General features: G+C 53.1%; 8 protein-coding genes and 3 pseudogenes across 8 annotated transcripts, besides 37 other annotated features; 9 read left to right on the top strand and 2 right to left on the bottom strand.

Moving 5' to 3' along the window:
- Window positions 1-600, top strand: Tc00.1047053506267.10 (mucin-associated surface protein (MASP), putative; the record flags this gene model as incomplete). Its single annotated transcript, XM_806953.1, has 1 exon — window positions 1-600. A coding segment is annotated over one exon (600 nt), but the record flags the coding sequence as incomplete, so codon positions are not given.
- Window positions 1-1,226: a sequence feature (haploid, Esmeraldo-like haplotype).
- Window positions 1,227-4,057: a sequence feature (areas not merged during assembly with more than two copies in the genome that could not be assigned to a particular haplotype).
- Tc00.1047053506267.19 (uncharacterized protein) lies at window positions 2,382-3,119 on the top strand (the record flags this gene model as incomplete). The annotated part of the gene is made up of 1 exon (XM_806960.1): window positions 2,382-3,119. One exon carries the CDS (start codon window positions 2,382-2,384, stop codon window positions 3,117-3,119), a length of 738 nt encoding a protein of 245 aa, XP_812053.1.
- Window positions 4,013-4,038: a microsatellite.
- Window positions 4,058-4,131: a sequence feature (heterozygous, Esmeraldo-like haplotype).
- Window positions 4,132-5,051: a sequence feature (areas merged during assembly that could not be assigned to a particular haplotype. This can correspond to areas where the two haplotypes were merged or to regions with more than two copies in the genome that were merged during assembly.).
- On the top strand, window positions 4,225-4,776 carry Tc00.1047053506267.30 (mucin TcMUCII, putative; the record flags this gene model as incomplete). The annotated part of the gene is made up of 1 exon (XM_806954.1): window positions 4,225-4,776. One exon carries the CDS (start codon window positions 4,225-4,227, stop codon window positions 4,774-4,776), a length of 552 nt encoding a protein of 183 aa, XP_812047.1.
- Window positions 4,586-4,664: a microsatellite.
- Window positions 5,052-5,139: a sequence feature (areas merged during assembly that could not be assigned to a particular haplotype. This can correspond to areas where the two haplotypes were merged or to regions with more than two copies in the genome that were merged during assembly.).
- Window positions 5,140-5,805: a sequence feature (areas merged during assembly that could not be assigned to a particular haplotype. This can correspond to areas where the two haplotypes were merged or to regions with more than two copies in the genome that were merged during assembly.).
- On the top strand, window positions 5,329-6,897 carry Tc00.1047053506267.39 (annotated as a pseudogene).
- Window positions 5,806-5,821: a sequence feature (areas merged during assembly that could not be assigned to a particular haplotype. This can correspond to areas where the two haplotypes were merged or to regions with more than two copies in the genome that were merged during assembly.).
- Window positions 5,822-6,312: a sequence feature (areas not merged during assembly with more than two copies in the genome that could not be assigned to a particular haplotype).
- Window positions 5,993-6,086: a sequence feature (GA-rich).
- Window positions 6,313-6,583: a sequence feature (haploid, Esmeraldo-like haplotype).
- Window positions 6,584-6,721: a sequence feature (heterozygous, Esmeraldo-like haplotype).
- Window positions 6,722-6,752: a sequence feature (areas merged during assembly that could not be assigned to a particular haplotype. This can correspond to areas where the two haplotypes were merged or to regions with more than two copies in the genome that were merged during assembly.).
- Window positions 6,753-7,694: a sequence feature (heterozygous, non-Esmeraldo-like haplotype).
- Window positions 7,695-10,289: a sequence feature (areas not merged during assembly with more than two copies in the genome that could not be assigned to a particular haplotype).
- Tc00.1047053506267.48 (uncharacterized protein) lies at window positions 8,327-9,178 on the top strand (the record flags this gene model as incomplete). Its single annotated transcript, XM_806959.1, has 1 exon — window positions 8,327-9,178. The coding sequence occupies one exon, from the start codon at window positions 8,327-8,329 to the stop codon at window positions 9,176-9,178; it is 852 nt and encodes a 283-aa protein (XP_812052.1).
- Window positions 10,074-10,099: a microsatellite.
- On the top strand, window positions 10,288-10,935 carry Tc00.1047053506267.60 (mucin TcMUCII, putative; the record flags this gene model as incomplete). Its single annotated transcript, XM_806955.1, has 1 exon — window positions 10,288-10,935. One exon carries the CDS (start codon window positions 10,288-10,290, stop codon window positions 10,933-10,935), a length of 648 nt encoding a protein of 215 aa, XP_812048.1.
- Window positions 10,290-10,982: a sequence feature (heterozygous, Esmeraldo-like haplotype).
- Window positions 10,669-10,757: a microsatellite.
- Window positions 10,983-11,447: a sequence feature (areas merged during assembly that could not be assigned to a particular haplotype. This can correspond to areas where the two haplotypes were merged or to regions with more than two copies in the genome that were merged during assembly.).
- Window positions 11,210-11,301: a sequence feature (T-rich).
- Window positions 11,448-11,885: a sequence feature (heterozygous, non-Esmeraldo-like haplotype).
- On the top strand, window positions 11,508-12,692 carry Tc00.1047053506267.70 (mucin-associated surface protein (MASP), putative; the record flags this gene model as incomplete). The annotated part of the gene is made up of 1 exon (XM_806956.1): window positions 11,508-12,692. One exon carries the CDS (start codon window positions 11,508-11,510, stop codon window positions 12,690-12,692), a length of 1,185 nt encoding a protein of 394 aa, XP_812049.1.
- Window positions 11,886-21,537: a sequence feature (areas not merged during assembly with more than two copies in the genome that could not be assigned to a particular haplotype).
- Window positions 12,402-12,464: a microsatellite.
- Window positions 12,960-12,983: a microsatellite.
- Window positions 13,047-13,135: a sequence feature (T-rich).
- Window positions 13,166-13,193: a microsatellite.
- Window positions 15,153-16,778, top strand: Tc00.1047053506267.75 (annotated as a pseudogene).
- Window positions 16,998-17,023: a microsatellite.
- Tc00.1047053506267.80 (mucin-associated surface protein (MASP), putative) lies at window positions 18,219-19,412 on the top strand (the record flags this gene model as incomplete). Its single annotated transcript, XM_806957.1, has 1 exon — window positions 18,219-19,412. One exon carries the CDS (start codon window positions 18,219-18,221, stop codon window positions 19,410-19,412), a length of 1,194 nt encoding a protein of 397 aa, XP_812050.1.
- Window positions 20,650-20,685: a sequence feature (AT_rich).
- Window positions 20,779-20,803: a microsatellite.
- Window positions 20,866-20,894: a sequence feature (AT_rich).
- Window positions 21,538-22,276: a sequence feature (heterozygous, Esmeraldo-like haplotype).
- Window positions 21,548-21,660: a sequence feature (A-rich).
- Tc00.1047053506267.90 (mucin-associated surface protein (MASP), putative) lies at window positions 21,893-22,726 on the bottom strand (the record flags this gene model as incomplete). Its single annotated transcript, XM_806958.1, has 1 exon — window positions 21,893-22,726. One exon carries the CDS (start codon window positions 22,724-22,726, stop codon window positions 21,893-21,895), a length of 834 nt encoding a protein of 277 aa, XP_812051.1.
- Window positions 22,230-22,369: a sequence feature (CT-rich).
- Window positions 22,277-26,943: a sequence feature (areas not merged during assembly with more than two copies in the genome that could not be assigned to a particular haplotype).
- Window positions 23,910-23,930: a sequence feature (AT_rich).
- On the bottom strand, window positions 25,378-26,067 carry Tc00.1047053506267.101 (annotated as a pseudogene).
- Window positions 26,361-26,402: a microsatellite.

Raw genomic sequence — 26,943 nt, forward strand, 5'->3', positions numbered from 1 at the left:
CGCCGCATCCACCGTGAACCGAATTCAAAGGAGGTCGTGCACCACCTGGCTGTACCAAACCTCAATACATCAGGGAGCCAAGGGAAGATTGCGGCACAAGGACAACCATCGGCGAAGCAGGAAACATCGCTCGCCACTCAGCCGCAAGTGTCCGGGATGCGTCCGCCACCACAGGATGAAAAACAGAGCGGGGGGGAAATAGAAAATTCGCCAGAGCCAGGAGAGGCTCCAGCAACCTCTGATACCACGCTCGTTACGAGCTCCGGAACTGAAGGCCAAATCCCTCAGTCATCCTCACCTCGGTCTGGAAGTGACAATGTTACTCATCAAAGTGAACAGCACCCTGAGGCGCCACTCGGCAATACTCAGCAGGATGATGCCGCAGTGGCCGATGAGGAGCGTCGTCGTGGAGAAACTGGTGGTATTCCGACAGACTCTCATCGAGGTCCAGAAGCGGCAGCAGCGACCAACGCCAATGCAAAAGTTGCGCCACCTACTGAGGGCAGTGACGGCAGCACCGCGGTCTCCCACACCACCTCCCCTCTTTTGCTTCTTCTTGTTGTTGCGTGTGCGGCTGCGGCTGCGGTGGTGGCCGCGTGAGAGTGAGGGAGAGAGAGCCGTGCACCGCCCGCACACACACTCGTCCTTCACCCACTCTCTGTGTGTGTGTCCCCTTGCATGGACTCTCGCCCTCACCTCACCCCACGAAGCACACACATAATGTGCCCATTGTATATATGCATGCACACCCATGCAGGCCCGTTGGTGCTCTCTTTTGCACGACACGCACCGCTGCCATCCTGCCTGGCTGCATGGGCGGAGCACCGTAACTGTTTTTGTTTTTTGTTTTTATTGCCTTGAGTGGGCGACCTCTCTCTCTCTCTCTCCCTGTGTGTGTGTTTTGCTTTACGGGAGCAGTGAGAGTGTGTGCGCTGGTCGTCCCACGCTTCGGCTTTTTGGTTTTTGTTTTATGTTTTACTTGTGTTGTGGTTGAGTGCACCCATTCTGCCTTTTTGATTGGCGGCATGCTTTGACTGCATATGCCTGAATATTTGTTTTTGTTTTCATATTGTTTATCCTGCTGAGGAAGTGGCAGCTACTCGTATTCTTGTAAAGCCACCGCGTTTTTTATTCCAAATAAGCCATGCGGCAGTTGATGCACGTTACCCCACAGTTGACTGCAGCGGTTTTGGTGCTGCCTGTGATGATGCCTGCGACGCGATTGCCAGCGGGTGCCTCGTTTTCACTCTGGCGTATTCTTTTTTCTTTCACAATGTGGTGCGTACCGACGGTGCGTGGGCGTCTCTGGTGATAGTGAGGCACGTGCGCCTCAAAGCGCAGGAGATGCGTTGCAGGTGTAGCACGTCGTTTTAAATAGCCAATGGGCGTCTGTCCCCGTGAAGGCGACAACAACGGCCCGGATGGCAGCAGGAGGCACTGCGGCTTTGTTTGGTGTTGCACGGCGGCTTTATTTAACAGTGCATTTGATTTTAATTTTGGGGGCTTTTGTGGGAGAAGGTGGAGGGTTGAGGGCATTAGAACTGAATTCATTTGAGTGGCTGCGTTCCTTTGGGTTGCAGCCATTCGTGGCACTCTTTTGGGGTTTGGCAGCTCGTCTCTTTTGTTTACTTCCCACCGCAGCACGTGGGTAACACTGATCCGAAGAACATTTGTTTGACGGGTGTGAGCTGCTGCCGTGCGTGGTGCGTGGACTATGTGATTGTGTGGGGAGGTGCATTGGAGCGACGAATACTTCTGTTTGGCGTGTCGCGGTGTGTTGGAATGATGTTCGGATGACATGTGAAGCGTGTTGTTTGTGATTTGTGTGTCTTCTCTGGTGGAGCCGAAATGTGTGCGGGGATTGTGGCATTGCTGGCTGACAGTTCCACGTCACTTTTCAGCATTCCTGGATGTGCTGAGGAATGACGGCTGGCGACCAGCGTGTTGGTGCTGCTGGTGGGAATAAGTGCATCGGGAAATGGCCGTTTTCTCTTTTCCGTGCCGGAGCCGACGAACTGGCACGAGGGCACCGGCTGCAGGCTGCCTGCCAGCACGTGTGAGCAGCGGATCCATGCACACACCGACGCTCATCGCAAGAGCGTGTGCGATCACAGTGGCCTTTTGTGGCGTGCTTTTGTGGGCATCAGCCCATCGAAGAATGTGTGAAGCAAACGGCTGACTGCACACGAGGAAAATAAGTGCGTGCACTGTGCCGTGTTTTAGCGTCGATGGCAGGGCGGCAGGAAGCTCGTGCTGGCAGCTGAGATCTTTTTGCGTCGCGAGGGATGTCGGTGTTGATTTTGGATCGTCGAGGGTGAAATGATTTTGCTGCTGCCCGTGTGTGTGGCCACTCCGGCAGAGGACGGACACAAAAGAGAGGGATGCAGGCGCTGCGTGTGTGTGTGCAGGTGCCATGCAACAACGTCACAACAAACATGCTGCGACTCGGTGACCCTCACATCGTTGTGGTCCTCACGAACAGCCGAGGCACGGCCCGCATCGATGCACTTAGTGGACGGAGTGAGGCATCTTTTGAGGCGCAGCAGGGAACAGGATGTGTTGACGCAGCCACGACGTGCATGGAGTGTCACGATGGCACAGTCGGCTGTGGCTGGTGGAATATTTACTTCTCGGAGGCAACAAAGAGAGAGAGAGAGCTGCTCCTGCTGCTGGCGTCGTTGCTGCCTTTTGTGGTCTCCCATGCCGATTATTGTCTGTCCGCTGATCATGGGTGGCATGCCTCCACTAGTGACGTCGTCTGCAGGCATTTCACAGCACCAGTGAAACACACATCACGTCGCATGCTTTGGCTGTGGATGTGGTGTCGTGAGTGCAGCCGGCATTATTTTGCCCGACTCCTTTTCACTGCTTTGCGACGAAAAGATGCGTCGCCGCCCGAGCCATTCGCTGCAGCTCCGTGTGTTGTACTGCCAGCACAAGACTCTGTTGTTGTCCGGCGCCTGGTTGACGGTCAAGCACCACTGCGTTGGGACATGCAAGGATGTGGACTACCGCTCACGGTGTTGGGCACCGCTGTTTGGATGCGGCGGCCACACGAGCGGATGTATTGTGGCACAATCAAATGCGCGAAGTATGCGGGATCACAGTGGCTGCAATAATATCAGCGGTGTGGCACCACGGAATATGTGTGAGGAGGCGATGCATGATGAATCACAGTGGGCGGCATGCGACGGAAGTGCACCGCGACGGAGCGTCATCCCGCCCTCAGCCTGCAGGGGAATGTACACCCACAAAATATATGGACGAGACACCACCAAACACACGCATGCCCTTCCATGCACCAATAAATAGGAGCGAAGGTGCGTTCTGGTGTGTGGGAGTCCACTCACATATTTTCATTTCCACCGTTTATTGCGGTGAGGAATCAGGTGCCACAGCAACGAAAGGAAAACAAAAGCATCTATTGCAACACTTTACCGGCGAAAGGCAGGAACAACACAAACCGAATTCTTGGCTGCACCAACACAAGCAACATTCACAAGAGGAAAGAAAACAAATTGTGTACCCTGCAGAAATCCCCAACACACGATCCAGGCATGAAGGTTTGCCCTCCGCAAAGAAAAAACAAAACGCATGCAGACATCTGCCAACATTCAAACAGAAACACAAATAAACGGTTGACTGCTTTATTCCATTCCCGCGCTTATTTTTGAGCGTGCGGCTGCTGATGCAGTATTTGCCGTGCCTGCATGAAGTGGAGTGCGCTGAATATGAACGAAGGCCGAGGGCAACTGAACTGTTTTTGTGATGAATATTGGCTGCACTTCCCGTGGACCAACAATCCACGTGGTGTGTGGGGATCTCCTTTTTTTATTGTTACTTTGCTTTTGTGTTGCTGTGTGCGCTGCACCTCCTCTTGTGTGTGTGTATCCTCCGTGAGGGGTGCGAACACGACGGACCGCTCCCGCCGTATGTGCATGCGGTGGAGCCTTGTGTGCCGCTCCTGTTTGCTTCTCCCTCTTCCATCTGTGTGTTGGTGTTGCGGCAGGGCTGTGTGTGTGTGTTTGTGTGTGTGTGCCTGCTGCCGTGGATTGGAGTGTGTGTCGTGCGTGGTGTGCGGCGTACGGTGCATGCCTGGCTGCTGCCCTCTCCTCATGTGGTGTGCCCTCTGTGTCTGTCTGCCGCACCTCTCGTCTCCCCTGTTGCTCTCCATGTCCCTCACTGTGCAGATCAGCTCCACACCACTGAACGACCACACTCACGATGATGACGACGTGCCGTCTGCTGTGCGCCCTGTTGGTGCTCGCCCTGTGCTGCTGCCCTTTCTTATGCTTTGCGCAGGATCCTGAAAAAGTTCAATCTTCTGATGTTACTTTAAGCGCCCCAAGCCCACCGTCCAATCCACCAGCCACGACGACCGGTCAGTCAGGGCTGCAAGATGTGGTTTCCGCTGCGGAACTGCAAGATGTTGACGGGGATGTAAGAGGTACGAGCGGTTCGGAAACGCAATCAGATGGTGCGGCCGATAAGTCACAGAAACATGATAATAACGATACGACAGGGCCACAAGGTAGCACAAATAGGTCCGCAGATCAAACAGATCAGAACGGTGAAGATCCTGCCGCGACGACAACGACGACGACCACTGCGCCAGTGGCACCAAGTACGACGACTACCACAGAGGCGCCAACCACGACGACCACCCGCGCACCGTCACGTCTTCGCGAAATTGACGGAAGCCTCAGCAGCTCTGCGTGGGTGTGTGCCCCGCTGCTGCTCGCCGCATCCGCGCTGGCGTACACCGCTGTGGGCTGAAGAGGTGTGTGCGTGCTGTGTGTGCCAGCACTCAACCGCGGGGATTTGTGCGCGTCTGTTTTGGTCCGATGTAACTAAATAAGAGAAAATAATGATTGTGTTTTGCTTTACTTGCTTTCGCTGCCCTGCTGTGTGTTCCGCGTTGCTGCTCCCTGTATCCGTCACGTGGAACGCGTACCAGACACACTCATATGCACGACACGCGTACAACTGTTTGCGTGGACGCACTGTTGAGAGAGGGTGCATGCACACTGGAGCCCTTTGGGCGCAGGTTTTGTGTGTTTTTACTGCTTTAATTTATTGCTGTTTGTTTACTCTTTTTTCTTCTTTTTGTTTGTTTTGCGTGTTTTTCTTGTCAAATTATTGCGGGGTGTTGTGTTTCGTTTGTTTTTTTATTTTTATTTTTGGCGCCTTCATCGGTTCAATGTTTCTCATGAAATGCATGCTGCTGCCGCTGGCGTTTTTTACTGTGCCGTGTCTCTTCTTTTGCTTTCACTCTGTGTTGACGTGTTGTTAGTTTGTGCTGAAGGCTAAACGCAAGTGACAGGAGTGATGGCGATGATGATGACTGGCCGTGTGCTGCTGGTGTGTGCCCTCTGCGTGCTGTGGTGTGTTTTATCTGGAATTGCGGCCGATGATGCTGGCGGTGCCGATGGCAGTGCGGTTGAGTATTTGATCACTGGACGGCGCGCTCAGCTGCGGAGGGAATGCGCGGAGGAGGTCAGCAGGAGGACAGGAGGCGGTGCGAATGCGTCTGCCGTGAAGGAATGCCTCCGTCAGGGGATGGACGGTGTGCGTGCCGTTGTGGATGGCCGTAGCCGTTAGAGGCGTCAACAGTTTGCCGTGGCTGCTGCTGCTGCTGATGGTGATGTTGATTCTGGTGAGGCTGACAGAAATTCCGGATCTTCCCCAGAGGATCAGTCAGGGACTGGTGCTGGTTCGCGTGCAGAGTCACACGTGAAATCACCGGTCCTTCCAGAGCCAGGACAGGCAGATACAACACCAGGAGGAGAGAATTTACCGAAACCCGCAGAGTCTCTTGAGAAGACGAAAGACAAAAGTGGAGGGACATCAAACGAAAAAGACGAAGAGGAAAATCCGACTGTAGAAACGAAAGGCCCTAACAGTACCAATGGTGAAAACCAAGTTGACAATGCAGCCATCGGGAATTCAAATGGAGGTCGGGAAGAAAATAACGGAGTCACGCTGCAAGTTCAAGAAGAAATCGTGAAACCAGAAGAAGAACAAAAAGAAGTGCAAAAAGAATTGGAAGAGAAAAAAAAGCAAAAGGCTGAAGAGAAGAAAAGGGACGAACCTGACGACCCCGGGAAAGATGATGAAGACACTGAAGATTCAGCTGATGGCACGGATCACAAAGAGGGTGAAGGACAGAAGGAAGGAGATGCAGGAAGCAGTAAAAAAGGAAGAGAAGTGAATGGGGGTGGTGATACCGACGGTAAATCCCCTGACGCACCTGTAGTCCTTCAGCCTGCTTCCCCTGTTGACGTTACGGATCTTCAAAGTATTGAGAAAAAGAATGATGACGACACTGGGGGAAAAGGAGACGCCGGCAGAACGCAAACGCAAGAAGCAGAAGGACCATCACAGGCAGAGAATTTAACAGCAGAATTAAGTACCGAAGAAGATGCAGCCGAAACAGAAACAGGAACCCCGGGAAAAAAGACGCAGCCAGAAGATGCAGGAAAAGAACAGACAACCGTTGGAGCAAAATCAAATCCAGAAACACCTGCCGCGGAAACGGAGGCACACAACAGAAAAGAGGTACCAAAAGAAGAGGAATATTCAGTAAAAGCAACAACAAATGAAAATTTTGACGGAAGGCAAACCGCCGTAAAGGACAATGCCCACAATGAGGCAGAGAACACAAGGCAAGAAAATGAAAATGAAGTGGATAAGGCAGCAGAAACACAAGAAGAAGCCAAAGAGAAAGAAGAGCCAACCGAAAAAAAAACGTTGCAGCCAAAGACCCTAACCTGAACAGCACGGCAGCAACAGACGACAGTGACGGCAGCACCGCGGTCTCCCACACCACCTCCCCTCTTTTGCTTCTTCTTGTTGTTGTTGCGTGTGCGGCTGCTGCTGCGGTGGTGGCCGCGTGAGAGTGAGGGAGAGAGAGCCGTGCACCGCCCGCACACACACTCGTCCTTCTCTCTCTGTGTGTGTGTGTTTTGCTTTACGGGAGCAATGAGAGTGTGTGCGCTGGTCGTCTCATGCTTTGGCATTTTTGTTGGTTTGCTTGTGTTGCGGGTGCGTGCATGCATTCCTCCTTTTTGATCGGAGGTTTGCTTCGACTGTGGACGCCTAAATTGTCTTTTTGTATTATGATGCTGTTCCTTTCTTGTTGAGAGAGTGTCAGCCTCTTGTATCCCTGTCACGCCACCAAGTTTTTTCGTTGACATACGCCATGCGTCCGTTGATCGACGTTACTTTACTCTGCGGTCTTTTGGCGCTGCTGGTGTTTGTGATGATGTCTGCGATGTGATTTGTCGGCGGATGTCTTGCTGTCAGCCTGACGTATCCTTCGTTCCTTGACGATTTGTTGCGTACAGACGGTGCGTGGGCGTCTCTGGTGGTAGTGAGGCACGTGCGCCTCAAAGCGCAGGAGATGCGTCGCAGGTGTAGCACGTCTTTTTAAATAGCCAATGGGCGTCTGTCCCCGTGAAGGCGTCAACAACTTACTGTGAGGACAGCATAAGGCACTGCGGCCTCTTTTGGTGTTGCACAAAGAATTTATTGGACGGTGCGTTTGTTTTCAATCTTTTGCAGCTTTTGTGGGGGAAGGTGGGAGGTTGAGGGTATTGGGACTGAATTCATTTGAGTGGCTGCGTTCCGTTGAGTTGCGGCCAGTCGTGGCACTCTTTTGGGGTTTGGCAGCTCGTCTCTTTTGTTTACTTCCCACCGCAGCACGTGGATAACACTGATCCGAAGAACATTTGTTTGACCGCGTGTGAGCTGCTGCCGTGCGTGGTGCGTGGACTATGTGATTGTGTGGGGAGGTGCATTGGGGTGACGAATACTTCTGTTTGGCGTGTCGCGGTGTGTCGGAATGATGTTCGGATGACATGTGAAGGGTGTTGTTTGTGATTTGTGTGTCTTCTCTGGTGGAGCCGACATGTGTGCGGGGATTGTGGCATTGCTGGCTGACAGCTCCACGTCACTTTTCAGCATTCCTGGATGTGCTGAGGAATGACGGCTTGCGACCAGCGTGTTGGTGCTGCTGGTGGGAATAAGTGCATCGGGAATGGGCCGTTTTCTCTTTTCCGTGCTGGAGCCGATGAACTGGCACGAGGGCACCGGCTGCAGGCTGCCTGCCAGCACGTGTGAGCAGCGGATCCATGCACACACCGACGCTCATCGCAAGAGCGTGTGCGATCACGGTGGCCTTTTGTGGCGTGCTTTTGTGGGCGTCAGCCCATCGAAGAATGTGTGAAGCAAACGGCTGACTGCACACGAGGAAAATAAGTGCGTGCACTGTGCCGTGTTTTAGCGTCGATGGCAGGGCGGCAGGAAGCTCGTGCTGGCAACTGAGATGTTTGCGTCGCGAGGGATGTCGGTGTTGACTTTGGATCGTCGAGGGTGGAGTGATTTTGCTGCTGCCCGTGTGTGTGGCCACTCCGGCAGAGGACGGACACAAAAAGGAGGGATGCAGGCGCTGCGTGTGTGTGTGCAGGTGCCATGCAACAACGTCACAACAAACATGCTGCGACTCGGTGACCCTCACATCGTTGTGGTCCTCACGAACAGCCGAGGCACGGCCCGCATCGATGCACTTAGTGGACGGAGTGAGGCATCTTTTGAGGCGCAGCAGGGAACAGGATGTGTTGACGCAGCCACGACGTGCATGGAGTGTCACGATGGCACAGTCGGCTGTGGCTGGTGGAATATTTACTTCTCGGAGGCAACAAAGAGAGAGAGAGAGCTGCTCCTGCTGCTGGCGTCGTTGCTGCCTTTTGTGGTCTCCCATGCCGATTATTGTCTGTCCGCTGATCATGGGTGGCGTGCCTCCACTAGTGACGTCGTCTGCAGGCATTTCAAAGCACCAGTGAAACACACATCACGTCGCATGCTTTGGCTGTGGATGTGGTGTCGTGAGTGCAGCCGGCATTATTTTGCCCGACTCCTTTTCACTGCTTTGCGACGAAAAGATGCGTCGCCGCCCGAGCCATTCGCTGCAGCTCCGTGTGTTGTACTGCCAGCACAAGACTCTGTTGTTGTCCGGCGCCTGGTTGACGGTCAAGCACCACTGCGTTGGGACATGCAAGGATGTGGACTACCGCTCACGGTGTTGGGCACCGCTGTTTGGATGCGGCGGCCACACGAGCGGATGTATTGTGGCACAATCAAATGCGTGAAGTATGCGGGATCACAGTGGCTGCAATAATATCAGCGGTGTGGCACCAAGGAGTATGTGAGAGGAGGCGATGCATGATGAATCACAGTGGGCGGCATGCGAGGGAAGTGCACCGCGACGGAGCGTCACCCCGCCCTCAGCCTGCAGGGGAATGTGCACCCACAAAATATATGGACGAGACACCACCAAACACACACATGCCCTTCCATGCACCAATAAATAGGAGCGAAGGTGCGTTCTGGTGTGTGGGAGTCCACTCACATATTTTCATTTCCACCGCAATAAACGGTGAGGAATCAGGAGCCACAGCAACGAAAGGAAAACAAAAGCATCTATTGCAACACTTTACCGGCGAAAGGCAGGAACAACACAAACCGAATTCTTGGCTGCACCAACACAAGAAACATTTAAAAGAGTAGAAAACAAATAATTGTGCACCCTGCAGAAATCCCCAACACACGACCCAGGCATGAAGGTGTACCCTCCGCAAGACAAAGAAAAAAAGTATGCAGGCATCTGCCAACATTCAAACAGAAACACAAATGAATGGTTGCTTGCATTATTCCGTTTCCTGCACTTATTTTTGAGCGTGCGGCTGCTGATGCAGTATTTGCCGTGCCTGCATGAAGTGGAGTGCGCTGAATATGAACGAAGGCCGAGGGCAACTGAATTGATTTTGTGATGGATATTGGCTGCACTTCCCGTGGACCAACAATCCACGTGATGTGCGGGGATCCTCTTTTTTTTGTTACTTTGCTTTTGTGTTGCTGTGTGCGCTGCACCTCCTTTTTTGTGTGTGCGTACCCTCCGTGAGGGGTGCCGACACGACGGACCGCTCTCGCCGTATGTGCATGCGGTGGAGCCTTGTGTGCCGCTCCTGTTTGCTTCTCCCTCTTCCATCTGTGTGTTGGTGTTGCGGCAGGGCTGTGTGTGTGTGTGTGTTTGTGTGTGCCTGCTGCCGTGGATTGGAGTGTGTGTCGTGCGTGGTGTGCGGCGTACGGTGCATGCCTGGCTGCTGCCCTCTCCTCGTGTGGTGTGCCCTCTGTGTGTGTGCCTGTCGCACCTCTCGTCTCCCCTGTTGCTCTCCATGTCCCTCACTGTGCAGATCAGCTCCACACCACTGAACGACCACACTCACGATGATGACGTGCCGTCTGCTGTGCGCCCTGTTGGTGCTTGCCCTGTGCTGCTGCCCGTCCGTGTGCGAGGCAGATACTGATACTGAACCCCCTGACGTTACTGAGGATGTTGATGAAGCTGGTGGAAGAGGCGCCGATCAATTGGCCACTGCAGTAGAGTCACCACATGAGGAAACCGTTCTGTCAGGGTTGCCAGTTACAGAGTCTGGAGCCGAACAGGGAAAAAATACCAGAGCGGGACAACGTTTAACCGATAAGTTGCCAAAATCGGATGAGGCAGCCGCTGCGACAGAGAAAAAAGGCAAGAACGGTACGACAGGGACAGAAGCTGACAAGAATACATCCACAGAAAATACGGATAAGAAATACGAAAATCCTTCCACGACGACCAGTACGACTACAACAAAGACACCAACCACCACCACGACGATTACGACGACTGCGAACACTACGAACACTACGACCACGACCAATACAACCACTGCGCCAGAGGCATCAAGTACTACGAATACCGAGGCGCCAACTTCGACGACCACCCGCGCACCGTCACGTCTTCGCGAAACCGACGGCAGCCTCAGCACCTTTGCGTGGGTGTGTGCCCCGCTGCTGCTCGCCGCATCCGCGCTGGCGTACACCACTCTGGGCTGAAGAGGTGTATTGTGGGCTGTGCGTGCCAGCACTCAACCACGGGGACATGTGTGCGTCTACTGTGGTCCGATGTAAATAAATAAATGAGAAAATAATGATTGTGTTTTGCTTCATTTGCTTCAGCTGCCCTGCTGTGTGCTCCATTTTGCTGCTCCCTGTATCCGTCACGTTGAATGCGTCCCAGACACACCCATATGCAAAACAGGCATACAACTGTTTGCGTGGACGCATTTTTGGGTGCTGTTGCATGCGCACTGGAGCCATACTGTGCAGCTGTTTTGTTGTGTGTTTTTAATTTTTTTTTACTTTATTGCTGTTTGTTTACCTGTGTTTTGTTTTTAATTGCTTCGTGTGTTTTTTCTGTTTACTTGCTACGGGGCGTTGTGTGTGTTTTTTTCCTTCCCACTGATTCCAACTGCCTCATGGCGCATGCGCTGCCGTTGCTGGACTGCTGCCATTTGTGTCTGTGCGGTGGCTTTGTGTGGTGTAGCGGCCGTGTCTCTCCTTTTATTTTGCTCTGCGTTGGCGGGGAGTTAGTTTGTGCTGAAGGCTACACGCAAGTGACAGCAGTGATGATGGCGATGATGATGACTGGCCGTGTGCTGCTGGTGTGTGCTCTCTGCGTGCTGTGGTGCGGTGCTGCGGTGGTGGTGTCGTCTGCCGGTGGTGATGGCGATGGCGGAGTAAAGGAGGGTCCATTGGGAGGTTCAAAGTCTGATTCTAGAGACGAAAAAGCAGCAAAACCGGAATTATCGAAGTCAGTCGATGAGGGCTTAGGGTCCGCGGATCACTCGTTGGATACACGATCAGGAAATAACGTCAATGAGCAAGGGAACTTGGCTAACGAACCACCAACAGAGAATGTTGGGAAGAAAGGAGTACAAGAAGAAGGTAATGAATTACCGGTAACACACATATCTCGAACAAAGGATAAAGTAACACTACCACAAACATCACCACCACCGACGCCAGCAGGAGAAGAACCACAAGCAACATCACCATCACAAGCATCCGGTGTCGGTGAAGGCGATGGTGGTCCCGTTGGGATTGAAGGTACCGGTCGAAATGTTAGTGATGGCAGTCTTGTTGGTGCTAGTGACACTTCTCGTGTTACTGGTGATAAAAATAAAGATCCTAAAGGAAGTGAAGGTCCCGTTTCCGGGCCACCTTCCGGTGGTGCTTCTTCATCTCCCATTTCCAACGATGGAGACGCTTCACGGAATAATGGCGGTGCACCATCCACCCAGGACACGACATCTCTAAAAAACAATGAGCAGTCAAGGCCAACAACATCTTCAGGGAACGCACCGCTCAACAGGGAGACACCGGAGAGGTCAACACCCGATGCACAACGGCACTCCTCTGATACACAAGAAAATGAAACGGGTCAAACTGCTGATGGGGATGCAGCTCCAAGCGCCGCGGGGCAGAGTGCCATGGGGACGAAAGGCTCTTCCGGCGTATCGACCACCACCAGCAACGCACCAACAACACCTCAACCACAACTGCCAGCACCACCAGTACCACCAACGGCGACAGTAACGGGAGCGCCGGCAGAAAAACCAACTGCAGAACGATTGCCACCACCGGCAGATTCAACACCAGGAGAAAGCCTAGCAGCAACAACTACAGCTCAAACAAAAGGTACGGCGACACCTGGCGACAGCGACAGCAGCGCGCTCTCTCACACCACCTCCCCTCTTTTGCTTCTTCTTGTTGTTGCGTGTGCGGCTGCTGCTGCGGTGGTGGCCGCGTGAGAGTGAGGGAGAGAGAGCCGTGCACCGCCCGCACACACACTCGTCCTTCACTCACTCTGTGTGTGTGTTCCCTTGCATGGACTCTCGCCCTCACCTCACCCCACGAAGCACACACATAATGTGCCCATTGTATGTATTGCATGCACACCCATGCAGGCCCGTTGCTGCTCTCTTTTGCACGACACGCACCGCTGCCGTCCTGCCTGGCTGCATGGGCGGAGCACCGTAACTGTTTCTGTTTTGTTTTTATTGCATTGAGTGGGCGACCTCTCTCTCTCTCTCTCTCTCCCTGTGTGTGTGTTTTGCTTTACGGGAGCAATGAGAGTGTGTGCGCTGGTCGTCCCACGGTTCGGCTTCTTGTTTTGTTTTTTTCCTTTTTTAATTTCTTTAATTTTTTTTCTGTTTGCTTTATAATTTTTTGCTACTTTTTTTTTTTTGTTATTAATTTGTGCGTTTTTAATCTCTAATCCCTCTTTTTTTTTTTTTTTTTTTTTTTTTTTTGCTTTTGGGGGCAATCACTATGGACGTTCTTTTTTCTTTTCTACTCTTCCCTCTTTTAATTGTTTTTTGCTGCACTCTTCCTGTGAGGGGTGCCGTGTGTTTCCCGCCCAACTGCTCCACTTGCACACCCACCGACACGCCCATGACGACGGCCCTGTGCGCCTCGCCTGCTGCACGCATGAGGAGGGGCCGCGACGAACGGCGCGCTGAGGGAGCCGTGACGTGTGGGCGTGCGACGAGGGCCTGTGGGGCGGAGCACACATTTCTTTCCCTCTTGTTTTGTTTTCTTTGCGGCCAGGGCGGGCAGACATCCGCAGCGCCACACACACACAGCCACACCCTGCCGCCGTGTTTTTTTTGTTTTTGCTTTGCGTGTGCTGCCACCGTGCGTGATTGTTGAGGTTGAGGCCGCACCGCATGTATCGCTGCCATCCAGCTGTGCCTCCTGTTGATCTGCCTCCCTGTGCTCCTCCTCTTTTCTGTTTCTCCAGCACACGCATAAGTACTTGCACAGTGCTCTGCAAGAATGTATTTGCACTGCCGAGTGTGCTTTGCTCGGTGTGTGCTGGCGCGTGACGGACGGTGCCACGATGGCCTCCTCTGGCGATGACAGTCGCTGTGTTCTCGGCACACACTTCCACACACTCTTCCTTGTCTCTCTGTGGGAGTGATTGCGGCAGCAGCGTGGTCTACGGCAGCGGCTGTTGGTGCTGCGGAGAAGGTCGAGGCGCCGAGGGACAAGAGGGCGAACCTGCTGGACGCGATTACGATGGCGGATGAAAGCTGTTTTGTTGCCTTTGCTTCGTACATTGCCAAGAATGCGCCGTGTCGCCGCCTGACGAGATGTCTGCACTCGGCGCCCTTCGAGGCATTGTGTTGTTTCATTCAGTGTGATGTCACAATCATCATGACAGCATCTTCCCTCAACGGCTCTGAGTGTGACAATACGAATGACGGCAAATAGAGCGATGAGGATTATGGTGACGACTTGCACCGAGGGGCGGATTATTTGCGTGTCTTTGTACACGAATCCCAGGAGGGTTTGAATGCCGTCTTCACAATCCCCGGCCTTGCGGAACCGTTGGCTTTCGCGCTGTCACCTACCGTAATTAGTGCCCATGCGTTGAGGCTGATCCATTTGCCGTGGAGTTCACGCAGCAGCTCTCGAATGGTTGTGCTGCTGGTCCCGCGTTGGCCCTTTCGCATGTATTTCAGGGTTGCCTGGCGTGTGATTTGATGTCTGTGTTGTCCAGGCCGCCGCCTCCAGTTTTCTTTTGGTGCCCAATAAGAAACACTTTGCGTTGCGGTGGATATTTATTTGCGTGGCCATCGATGCACGTGACGATGCTCAACGCGTGTGTCTTTTGTTTGGTGGGCACGAGGGAGACTTCGGTGTGTGCCGACGCCTCCGCGAAAGTCTTCGTTGACGGATCGAGGCGAAAATAAGGGAGGTCTGTCCGCTGCATCTCTCAATGCAGCTGTGGGGCACTCCGGACGCACAGAGTGAATGGATGGATGCCGCGCAGCTGGGGAGACCAGTTTTCTTCTCCGCCCTCCGTTGCCGGGGGAATCGAGAATCCACAGCGTCACTGCCACCTGCATTTTACTGCTGGGTATCGACTGTTCTGAAGTTGCCCGTCTAATGTGAATCGCAGCGTCAGTGCAGGAAGACACTTTCACGCATTGCGAGTAGTTGCTCCAGGCTCGAGCTCATCAATATTTACAGCAGGGAGCAATGCATCTTGGTGGCCGGTGACGTTCAGACGAGTGTGTTTCACTTCACCCGCCTCGTATTTGTGGGGGACACTGCGCATCGACCCTCCCCAACAGTCCCACCACCTTCACTTTCCCCCGCCGACCGCTGCCATCTGCTGACGGTACAGTTTTTTGGCTCCGCCAATAATGCGCTCGTGAAACGTCCTCTCCGCACTCTGCAGGGTTATTGCCGTGGAGGAGTTAATGGCATATGGTGCGGGTGTGGCGTCGACAGAGTCATCCACGCATTGTCTTAGAAACATGACTCTGAGTCGTGTCAGTCATGCCGTGTGTACCTTTTCTTGCTGGGAGTCTTGTGGGTTTGTTTGAGCCTTTTTCTCCAATTTGTTTGCTGAAACGATCAAATGCTCCGCCGCTGCACATCGCCGGTTTTCCATGGCGGTGAATTGAGCAGATGCCGGGGGAATTTCAGGCGGAGCAAACCGAAGTTTGCCTCACTTGCGGCTACCGTGTCAGGATGGGTGGTGTGCAAACAGGGGAGGAGCGGGCGGTGGCAGCAACTCGTGCCGTGCAGGATAACAATTCAGACCTACCAGTGTGGTGAGAGTGCTGACGCAGAGTCCGTTACTGAGGGAAAAAAATATGGAGGCGGACTGCCAGCGGAGCATCGCGTGGTGCCGCGCATTTCTTTCATTGGTGGGGTGACAGCCGAGCCTTCCAATCAGCTTGACTCTGATATTCTGCTGCGCCTGATGGGACACGTTATCGCCATGGCAGAGCAGCCGTCTGACTCTCTTGTTGACATCATGGCATGGAGATTGGGAGTTTCTCTCCCATTGTACCCAACAGAGCCGGCACTGGCGCGTTTTTGCTGTGTTGATGATGACGCTGTGACGGAGGGAATAGCGGTTGTGTATTCACGATGAAACCTACCGGAGACGTATTCATCGCGTGCGTTTTCCACCTCAGCACGCGGTGGGTGGCGGTCCTTTGAGGATTATTGTGGAAAGGCTGTTTAACCGCGGCCTTTTAGTGAATGAAGTCTTTGTGGAAGATGGTGCAATCCGCGTGCAGCACAACGGATGCCCCCAGTACTCCTTGGAGGAGTGTAGGCGAATCCTGCAGGGATTGATGAGGGACGGCCTGCCTGTGATGTGGCATGAGGCAAGTAACCGTCGTTTGGTGCACTCAAGCAGTATCCCCTATAATGCGCCTATCGACTGTGAATTGCATGGACACATGCAGACCGTCCACATCCTCGTGGAGCCGCAGCACGCACATTGGGGCTTTTTCGAGTCCCCTCAATACTGTGAGTCTTTTTTTTTTTTTTTGAATGTGCCATCGCCAGAGAGCGAGATAGCCCTGGCCAAGTTGGTTGTACTTTTCCAGGGACGAGACAGTCGAATATTTGGGTCCCGTGTGCGGGACTTTACCCTCTCTGCCTTCTGCACTGTTGCCTCTCTAACGACATTCTTGACCCATTTTTTCCATCAAGAAAGAGAGGGCTGGCTCCGAATACCGTTTATCTGAGGACGCAACTCTGCAGTCTTACGTGCCATATCTTCCACGCGTATTTCCGAGGGTACGCGTCATTGATCTGGACGCCAACAACGCCATCGTATTATCCGATGCGACACCCTTGTACCGTTGTTGTTGTCGTCACGGTACTTTTGTTTTTCCCGACGGGAGTGAGACAGGTTTCGTTTTTCACCTGTACGATGTGCTGACTCCCACTGTGGGCGCTGAGAGCGTGGAGCGGAACGATGGCGAGCTTGCAGAAACTATATTGCTTAAAAAGTGGAGGGCCGTTTGTTGTGCAAGTAGGGGGAGATGGTTGTGGTTCTCTCCTCCTTCTACTTTTTGGTGGCTGTTCTGTCGTTGTGTGTGTGTATTTCGTGTGTGGATCCCGTTTTGCAATGCGTGCAGCGTTCGAGTTGTATCTGCCGCGGGAGGTCGCATCATTACCGCGCACGCAACAGCGACGCTGCGACGATGTGTGTGTGTCTTTTTGCTGCACCTCTTTCTATTTTCTTTTTGCCTTTCTATTCTCCGCTCTGTGCGCAGATTTGTTCACCGAATTCAGCAACTCTACTACTACTACTACTACTGCTGCTCGCACGTGTACGCGGAAAACGATGATGATTGTGTGGCGTGTGTGGAGACGGAGTTGTTGTGTGGAAGCAAAGATCCCAGTGTGCACTGGCGCCCAGTCGGCGAGAGCAGCTGGACTGCGTGTCGTACTGATAAGAAACAAGACAGTCGAGATCTAACGGAAGAGGAGGCTTTCAATGCGATATTCTGCGATTTTGCGGCGAGGAGCTTCTCGGATTGCGATGGCACGAATAATTCCGTAGGAATGGAGGAATATTTTGACTCCTGACCTCACGACGCCCAATACCGCCGATGTGTGCAGCAATGGGACAGTATCCGTGGTCTTCGGGCACCCGCCCCGCCGCCAAGGAGCCGACAAACAGCGGTGCGTGCAGCAGCGCCACACAGAGCACATCTGCTTTAAAAAAGAAGATCTAAGCGAGCAGAGGAATCTTGTTCGAAGGTGACATCTCCTTGCCGACGGTGGACAGCAGCGAAATTATCATCTTGTGTGTGGAAAAACCACTGCTGCTTCTCCTTTTGGGACTGTGTGGAGTTGTGGCAGTCTTCTGAGACACGGAGTGTGGATTTGCGATTTCTCACGGAGAATATGTGCCGCGTTTTCTGCGGGCTTGCCTTCTACTTTTGTTAGTGTTGTTTTTTGCTGTTGTTTTCCTGGAATGATAAGCACCGTTTATTTACGTAATGTTCGGTTGCTGCACACTGTCGTGTGTGACGTGCTTCTCCTTCTTGTTTTTTTTTTTTTGTTGCCCACACGCGGTGCCGGCCTCATTGCAGTGCGTCCCACGGACTGCACGAAAGGAGGATTGGAGGAACAGGCCGGATGCCGCAATGAATTGTGGAGAGTGTTGTGTGGGCTGGTGGAACAGTAAAATTTTTTTTCTCATGCAGGCAATATTTATACAAAAACACAGACCTGCTGAGCTGCATGGCGTATGAAATGTTAATTCTGCTGATGTGTGTGTGTTTTTTTTTTTTTTTGCGGAGGGACTCCTGTTGGACACTCAACTACTTTTTTTGTTTTGTTTTGGTATTGCTTTCTTACTTCTGGTTTGCAGGTCGACGTGCGTGCATCTGCAGGACTTCTGTCATTTGCTACGGTGTGTGGTTGTGTGGCTTGTCTCTCCTTTTTTCCTTTCACTCGGCGTTGACGGGGAGTTAGTTTGTGCTGAAGGCTAAACGCAAGTGACAGGAGTGATGGCGATGATGATGACTGGCCGTGTGCTGCTGGTGTGTGCTCTCTGCGTGCTGTGGTGCGGTGCCGGTGGGGTTTATGCGAGGGACACTCTCAACAACGCACAGGGTGTCTGTATGGTGCCGGGAGGGTTTGGAAAGAAAACATCGTATTTGGCGAGCGGATGTGATAAAAACGCGCCGACGCTCTCTTTGCGTCCAGCGTTGCCCATTCCTGCCATACAAGCCGAAGATTCTGAAGAAGATGCGGGTCCCGACATCACTCCAGGAGGAGGTGGTGGTGGAAGCGGTGTAAATTCTGCTGGACAAGGTGCTCCTGGCAGCAGTCAAGCTGGTTCTGTACCTGGTGCTGGTTTCCCTCCTCCTGCTGGTGCTTCCGGTGGTGGAGGTAATCCTTCGGGGCCTGTCACTCCTGGTGGTGATTCGTCACCTGACCCCCGTGTTGGCACGGAGACCAGTGTCAGTCTTTCATCTACCTCGCAAAGTGAATCCGAAAAAAAAGTTTTGCAAGGAGATGAGGCAAAGGATCAGAGTCACCAGTTGCCCAACGAAAGGGCAGCGGATACGCCCGTCGTTGAAACGCAGTCATGGGGCTCTGATACAACAAGGGGGCAAGATGTTGGCGACACTTCTACATTGGTTTTTAAGCAAGAGCGCTCTTCGGAAGAACCAGAGAAAAAAGACGGGGATTCAGACACTCTTCAAACAGTTAATTCACCAGAAGATCCAAATAAAGAATTACAAGAAAAAGAAAAAGCCTTACCGGAATTATCAAACGCACCTCTGCCGGAACCCAAAACTGATCATCCAAAAACGAATCCAGAAAAAGAGAAGAATGGCAGACAGAACACGAGTGCATCCACGGATTCACCTGCAAAACAAGAGGGAAATAACGAGGATCCTGTATCCACTTCGGACGCTGCGGAGAGTGTATCAACTGGCAGTCAAGAACAAGCAGCAGCGACATCTTCAAATGACAGCTCTTCCCCACTTCAGAAGGAAACATCCGTTGAAAAGACTACTGTGGAGAATTCTCAACCTTCCGATACTGCACAGACGGAAAAACGCCAAAGTGTAAATAAGGAAAAGGTTGGCGACAGTGACGGCAGCAGCGCGGTCTCCCACACCACCTCCCCTCTTTTGCTTCTTCTTCTTCTTGTTGCGTGTGCGGCTGCTGCTGCGGTGGTGGCCGCGTGAGAGTGAGGGAGAGAGAGCCGTGCACCGCCCGCACACACACTCGTCCTTCTCTCTCTGTGTGTGTGTGTGTCCCCTTGCATGGACTCTCGCCCTCACCTCATCCCACGAGGCACACACATAATGTGCCCATTGTATATATTGCATGCACACCCATGCAGGCCCGTTGGTGCTCTCTTTTGCACCACACGCACCGCTGCCGTCCTGCCTGGCTGCATGGGCGGAGCACCGTAACTGTTTCTGTTTTGTTTTTATTGCATTGAGTGGGCGACCTCTCTCTCTCTCTCCCTGTGTGTGTGTTTTGCTTTACGGGAGCAATGAGAGTGTGTGCGCTGGTCGTCCCACGCTTCGGCTTCTTGTTTTTTTTCATTGTTTGTGTTGTGGTTGAGTGCACCCATTACACCTTTTTTGATCGGCAGTTTGCTTTGACTGCGGATACTTGAATCCTCGTTTTGACGTGACGGCTCAGCATGAACTTGCGGCGCAGTTGTCCCACCAGACTTTGTGTCATCCTTCCCTTCACGGGGTGGCGGCAACTGACAGATGCCCGTCCAGTCAGCATCGCTGCTCCGTGCAGGCGGATGGATGGTTCCATCGAGAGGAAAATTGACGCCACTACAATTCATAAGGGCCGGCGTATTTATGTGTCGTCCCATTCATCGTGAAGGCAACGGTGGCCTCTTCCTCTTTCGTTGCACAGCTGGCAGCACAGTTGCTACATGTGTGCACCGCATTGGCCACATGGCACACAGCACCCAGCTCACCATTCCTGCCATGCATGCGCACATCAAAGCCACTGAAAGTATAATTCTCATGCTGAGCCTCAGCACTGGCAACAGAACACCTTTTCCACGCCCACACACACACACACACACGCGATAGCTCAGGCGGCCCTCCACAGCAGTCACAGGCGGTGCATCACACCCGCAGGAAGAGTGACTCGCCGTGCGCGCTTCCTCTCTCCTCTTTCCCTTCATGGCCACGGAGGAAGCAGCAGCCACCCGCAACCGCCAGCACACGCTACAAAAGAAGCATCCAAATCGAATGAAATGTGCATTTTGTGCGTGCATGTGGTTGTGTGTTTGCCTGCAGACACACGAGGCAAAGAAGTAAAAACAGGAGCGGAGCATGTGAGGGGACGCACAAACAAAAACGTACAGCAGAGGTGCATGGCGGAAATAAAGAGAAAAAAACTGCTCAGGCTCACAATATTGCACTGCAGCCCAAGCAGCGGCCATTCATTAAAAAATTAAATAAAAATAAATAATAAAAAATTCATCTTCACCTTTCCACACCTCACACTTTGGAAAAAAGAAAAAATGAAAATAATGAAAAAAAAGTAGTCCTCTACTAAGGCTACACCCAAATTAAAAAAAAAAAAAAAAAGAAAAAAACACACACACAAAAAGCACCTAACTACCACGTTGCTCCAGAAATTGTCTGCATATTTTGCCCGTAAAAATAAAAATTAAAAGATATTTAAATGTCTTTCAACCGTCCGACCCTCCATGTGTCCGCACATCGTTTATATTTCATGGGGTCATCTGCGTGTTGCTGCTCCCCTCAGCCCTCTCATCGGCGTGTGAGTGCGGCCCGCAGAGCACAGTCACTCTTCGTGTGTGTGGGGACTGAGAGAAGCACGCAGACATGACGGCAGTCGCGTCACTCCATCGGGAGAGTGAGCGCAGCAAAAGAAAAAATCATCAGGAGGGAAAAGAAATGCTCACAAGGCCGACAGCGAAGGGACTGCCGGCGCGAGAAATGCACACGCAAAGCAAAAAATCTTAAAAACACGGCGGCAGGGTGTGGCTGTGTGTGTGGCGCTGCGGGTGTCTGCCCGCCCGGGCCGCAAAGAAAACAAAACAAGAGGGAAAGAAATGTGTGCTCCGCCCCACAGGCCCTCGTCGCACGCCCACACGTCACGGCTCCCTCAGCGCGCCGTTCGTCGCGGCCCCTCCTCATGCGTGCAGCAGGCGAGGCGCACAGGGCCGTCGTCATGAGCGTGTCGGTGGGTGTGCGAGTGGAGCAGTTGGGCGGGAAACACACGGCACCCCTCACAGGAAGAGTGCAGCAAAAAACAATTAAAAGAGGGAAGAGTAGAAAAGAAAAAACGTCCATAGTGATTGCCCCCGAAAGCTAAAAAAAAAAAAAAAAAGGAATGGGGTAGTAAGAAATGGATAAACGCTCATAGCAGAAGCAAATTAAAAAAAAAAAAAAAATTAAAAAATTACAATAAAAAACAAAACAGAAACAGTTACGGTGCTCCGCCCATGCAGCCAGGCAGGACGGCAGCGGTGCATGTGGTGCAAAAGAGAGCACCAACGGGCCTGCATGGGTGTGCATGCAATATATACAATGGGCACATTATGTGTGTGCTTCGTGGGGTGAGGTGAGGGCGAGAGTCCATGCAAGGGGACACACACAGAGAGTGGGTGAAGGACGACTGTGTGTGCGGGCGGTGCACGGCTCTCTCTCCCTCACTCTCACGCGGCCACCACCGCAGCAGCAGCCGCACACGCAACAACAAGAAGAAGCAAAAGAGGGGAGGTGGTGTGGGAGACCGCGGTGCTGCCGTCACTGTCGCCAGTCGTCGCCGTTGTGGTTTTTATTACTGTGGCTGCGACTGGTGTTTCCTTCGGATTGGCTTCTTTATTTTCATTTTGTTTTTCTTCTTGCGTCCCTGCACCATCAGCTGCTGGATCTTTGTCGCCAGTTGTTTGAGTGCTTTGGGGTTTTGTTTTATTCGATGCTTCCTCCACACGAGAAGATAAAATTGGCTCTTCCTGACCGCCTGCCGAAATCCTCTTTGTAGTGCTGGTATCATCTTTTTCTTCTTGCTTTTTCTCCTCTCCTCCATCCTCCTCTTCATTGCCATCATCCTCTTCCTCTTCCTCTTCCATTTCTTCCTCTTCCTCTTCATCCTCCTCTTCATCCTCCTCTTCCTCTTCATCATCATCTTCATTAGTATCCTGATTCGTCTTCTCATTTTCCCCTGTTTTCGTTGTGTCATTGTTGTTTTCCGTCGTTGCATTTGCCGTTCCTAATGCTTGTGCTCCGGTTTGTTGTGCCGATTCCGCTTCCGCTCCCCGTGCGTTTTGCACCGATGATGATGCTGCTGCTTGTGACGCTGCCTGTTGACCGGTTTGGTCAACTGCTCCAACGCCACCAACGACGGTGTTTTCGTCTTTTTCTGTGTTCTTGTCGGACGGAGTACCCGGAGAAGCTGGAGCTGTTTCAGAACATCCACCACCGCCGGCACCGCACCACAGCACACAGAGGGCAAATAGCAACAGCATACGGCCAGTCATCATCATCATCACGGCTGCACACACAGTCTAGGGAAGGGCAAAGAGAGGAGGATGAGAAGAACACACAGACGCATCAGCAGCATGGAGAAGAAGGGGTAATTACATGAGGGCTGTTGTAATGAGCATGGGAGACGCGTGCACGCAGGAATAACAGGCTACAATGAAACACCGGACAGCACGGCGCACAACTCCATGGCACTTGAAACCCACACGCAGCTGCCCCTAATGGAAAGGAAAGAGGACGCCACGGTGCGGCAGGAACACAGAGATGACGGCGCAGAAAAGGATGCCAAGCCGGCGTGAAAAAAAAGCAAAAAAAAATTCTTCCCCCACAGCGGCCACATCCAACACGCAAATAATAATAATAATAAACACCACACACGGCAACTCACAGGGCAGTGAATACCCTGTCGCCAACCTTCATGGCTGCTCGCCCCCGCACTCCTCGGGAGTCCATCGCTCCGCCGCCTTCCTCCTTCCCGCGGCTCCCTCGCACGAACAGCCACGGCACAAAATCGGGTCCATCCGCACCCGTCGCCACGCCACCCTCAACGACCCAACAGGCAACCGCCCAACGACCGTTGCTGAAATTACACACCCGCGCTGAAGCACGCGACGCAACATCATGTCACGCGGACCCCTCCGTCGGCGGCACTTCACGTCAAGCGTTTGGCCGGCACACGGAACAGTCAATTGACATAACAGAGAAGTAAGGCAGGTACTCAATCAAGGACTCTCCACACACACACGGCTCTTTTGATGCCGCCGCAGCTGCCACGGGCACGGTATCCGAGCGGAAAATGACACGCAGTAAAAAAGCCTCACAAAATGAAACCAATCCACACGTCCATATGCAAAGCGCCACTCAGGCTGGTGCAGCTGCAGGGTCCGTGGACAAAAATGCGAATTACTGAATCCCGCCAACTATGTCAGTCTCCCCTCCCACCGATGCCACGCATAATGCACGGTTGCGTCCACAGGCATCCACTCCCGGTGCCCTAGAAACACTTCAGAAACAAACGCAACAGGAGTAATACAACGAGCACCACACTATGCCACCGCAACAGCAAGCACACCACAGGACAGCAACACGCCACGCACCGATGTTTTGCTATTCCACACAATTCATTTACCGCACACACCAAAACATAAATAATGGGAAAAGCGAAGTATCATTACACAATGCCGAAGCAAATAAATAAAAATAAAAAATCAAAACCCACACAGATCCCTCGCACAAGAACACGCACCCAAAGTATTCTCCAGAAAAAGTCGAACAAATTGTTATCCCAAAACCCATTAAAAACACGCGTGGTGTCGCCACATTAGCAACCAACACAAAAGAGAAAGAGTGTATACAACTGTTCACCGGTAAAAATTATACAGGCAAGCAGAGCACATAAATGTATGTACTGAGAGGAAAATGCCAATTGATATAGGCTTTTCTCTCTTGCAACCACTGCTGAGTGCGGACCACGCAGGACGCAACCGCAGTCGCCTCGTCGTGCAGCGGCATCCATGCAGCCACTCAATAGAGTTTCGGCACGGCGGCAGCAGCGGACAGGGACAAGCAGCAGCAGCAGCAGTGTTATTGCCGTGGATCGAAGGCGAGGCGTACTTCATGTCTGCCTCCCAACCCCCGCGCCCCACCGCTGCGTCATCCTCCCTCTGCGGAGTGTTGCCACGGCGCCCTGCGCGTCATCAGCGGCACCAGGGCTCTTGGGTTTCGTGAATGTGGCACTGCCATTGGCCTTGTTGCTCACGGCCTCATCTCCGGTGGATTGTCCCACAAAAGAAGTCACACCATCGGCGGCCACATCGTCGTTGTCCGGAAGATCGCTCTTCTTCTTCGCCTCCTGCGGCGCACCCGCGGTGTCGCTGGGCAAGATCACCCCGTCGCCCGTCGTGGTACCTGAGGCGACTTTCTTCTCCTCTGGCGACGGATGCTTCTGGGGAATAGCCGTGTCTACATCCTTCGGTGGTGTGCCGCGGCCGGTTTCAATGCTCTCCGCAACGGGGACAGATGCCCCTGGCAATCCTTGTTCAGTAGATGCCGGTGAAACCGTCCTGCTCCACACGCCCTCTCCTCGCCGTCCCACGGGACCACTGGAAGTGGGCTACCGCTGGTGGCGGATATCGTGCACACCTGCGCGTGGTCACGGCAAATAACGGTCCCCTTCATCGTAGGGTGGAGCGGCCCACGCAATCGTCGCCCCGTCCGTGCATGGGAAACAACGGACGTTACCCTTTTCAATCACTTCCAGATGCACTTACATGCCGCGACACCTCAATGCCGCATGCGCTGCAGCACTGAAATATGTCTCCTCCGAGTCCCTCGCATCCGTCGTGTTGTTGGGAAGCGTGTCCAGTCACCACGAAGAGGGCTCATCCCCGGGCACCGCGGAAAAATATTTTCCCCTCCAAATAACACCCTCAATATCCCTCACATCCAGTGCGGGATCAGTGATGGGGCAACGGCCCATCGAGTGTTTTGCTGACATCTCATGGATGCTCCCCAAATACCAACCGCGGGAATACCGGTCCGACGCGCAGCGTTTGACAGGGACACCCACGTCGCAGACCATGTAGCAATATTCACTCATGTTCGGTGCGGAGCACTTCCTCTGCAGCAGCTCACAGCCCGAATCCCTGCACCAACGCATCGGCTCCGCCATCTCCCAGTGCGACTCCAGCGTCCTCCCTTCCCCATCGTCATCCTGCAGCTCCACGCCATCAATTTCGTCGCAGTCTTGGTGCTCCCTCGCAGCCATCGCGGAATTCACCGAGTGCACCACCACCGACAGCGCCCTGCCACGCACACCAATAGCATTCCTCACCGTGCTGCACTTTGCCATGTGCGGGCAGTTGAACCCGACAGCATGGGCCAACAAGTGCGCGGCGATGCGGGTGGCGAAGCGTCCGTGAAATGAAACTGACAGGCAATGTGCATGACGCCAGCGACTGGACGGCCATCCTCCAGCGTGGCTCACGGCAGTGCCCACACACCACCCAGCGCAGCAGCCACGTACAACACTGTGTCAGAATCGGCAACACCAGTGGAACAATGCCCATCAGGCACCGTGAACCGACTGCAAACGCTGCCCGCGGCAAATGAGTACACAGTCAGCGGACCCTACAGTGGCTGCACGAGCAGACGATCCGCATGCAGTTACACAGCAGCAGGGACAGTCTCCTCGGCAAGGATATTACCGTGCGCAGAGGATAGAACACCGTCCTCAAAGTGGCGGTTGTCATTCAATGAATTCATTGCGTGACACCAGGAGAAGCCGCAGTGCCTTATGCTGTCACACGGGTCTGTTGTTGACGCCTTGATGCGGACGGGCGCCCATGGGTCCTTCCAGACGCCGCCGCACACCTGAAACGAATCCAGCGCCCTGAGATGCATTTTCCTCACCGTAACCGGGATCGACCCCGCCGTCGGAGGAGACCACATCGTCAAAGAAGCAGGAATACTTCAGGGAGACAAAAAAGCAACCGCTGACACATCACAACGCAGATATCGTCACAAACAGAAGAAGCAGCGCTGGAGGCCGTGGAGTGACATTGATCAACTGACGCACGGCGTATGCAAAGAAAAGCTAATTGGCTTGACAGGAATAAAAGAGGCTGACACTCACTCAGCAAGAAAAAAAAAAAAAAGAAATAAAAAAACAAAAGCAAAAAATCAAGTCTCCAAGGTCAAATCAAACTGCCAATCGAGAAAGTGCGGAAAAGGTGCACTCAACCACAACACAAGTAAAACAATAAAAACCAAAAAGCCGAAGCGTGGGACGACTAGCGCACACACTCTCATTGCTCCCGTAAAGCAAAACACACACACAGGGAGAGAGAGAGAGAGGTCGCCCACTCAATGCAATAAAAACAAAAACAGAAACAGTTACGGTGCTCCGCCCATGCGGCCAGGCAGGACGGCAGCGGTGCGTGTGGTGCAAAAGAGAGCACCAACGGGCCTGCATGGGTGTGCATGCAATATATACAATGGGCACATTATGTGTGTGCTTCGTGGGGTGAGGTGAGGGCGAGAGTCCATGCAAGGGAACACACACACAGAGAGAGAAGGACGAGTGTGTGTGCGGGCGGTGCACGGCTCTCTCTCCCTCACTCTCACGCGGCCACCACCGCAGCAGCAGCCGCACACGCAACAACAAGAAGAAGCAAAAGAGGGGAGGTGGTGTGGGAGACCGCGGTGCTGCCGTCACTGTCGC

Source organism: Trypanosoma cruzi, genomic scaffold (assembly GCF_000209065.1).
Source record: "Trypanosoma cruzi strain CL Brener 1047053516393 genomic scaffold, whole genome shotgun sequence".
In the NCBI taxonomy this organism is placed as follows: Eukaryota; Euglenozoa; class Kinetoplastea; order Trypanosomatida; family Trypanosomatidae; genus Trypanosoma; species Trypanosoma cruzi.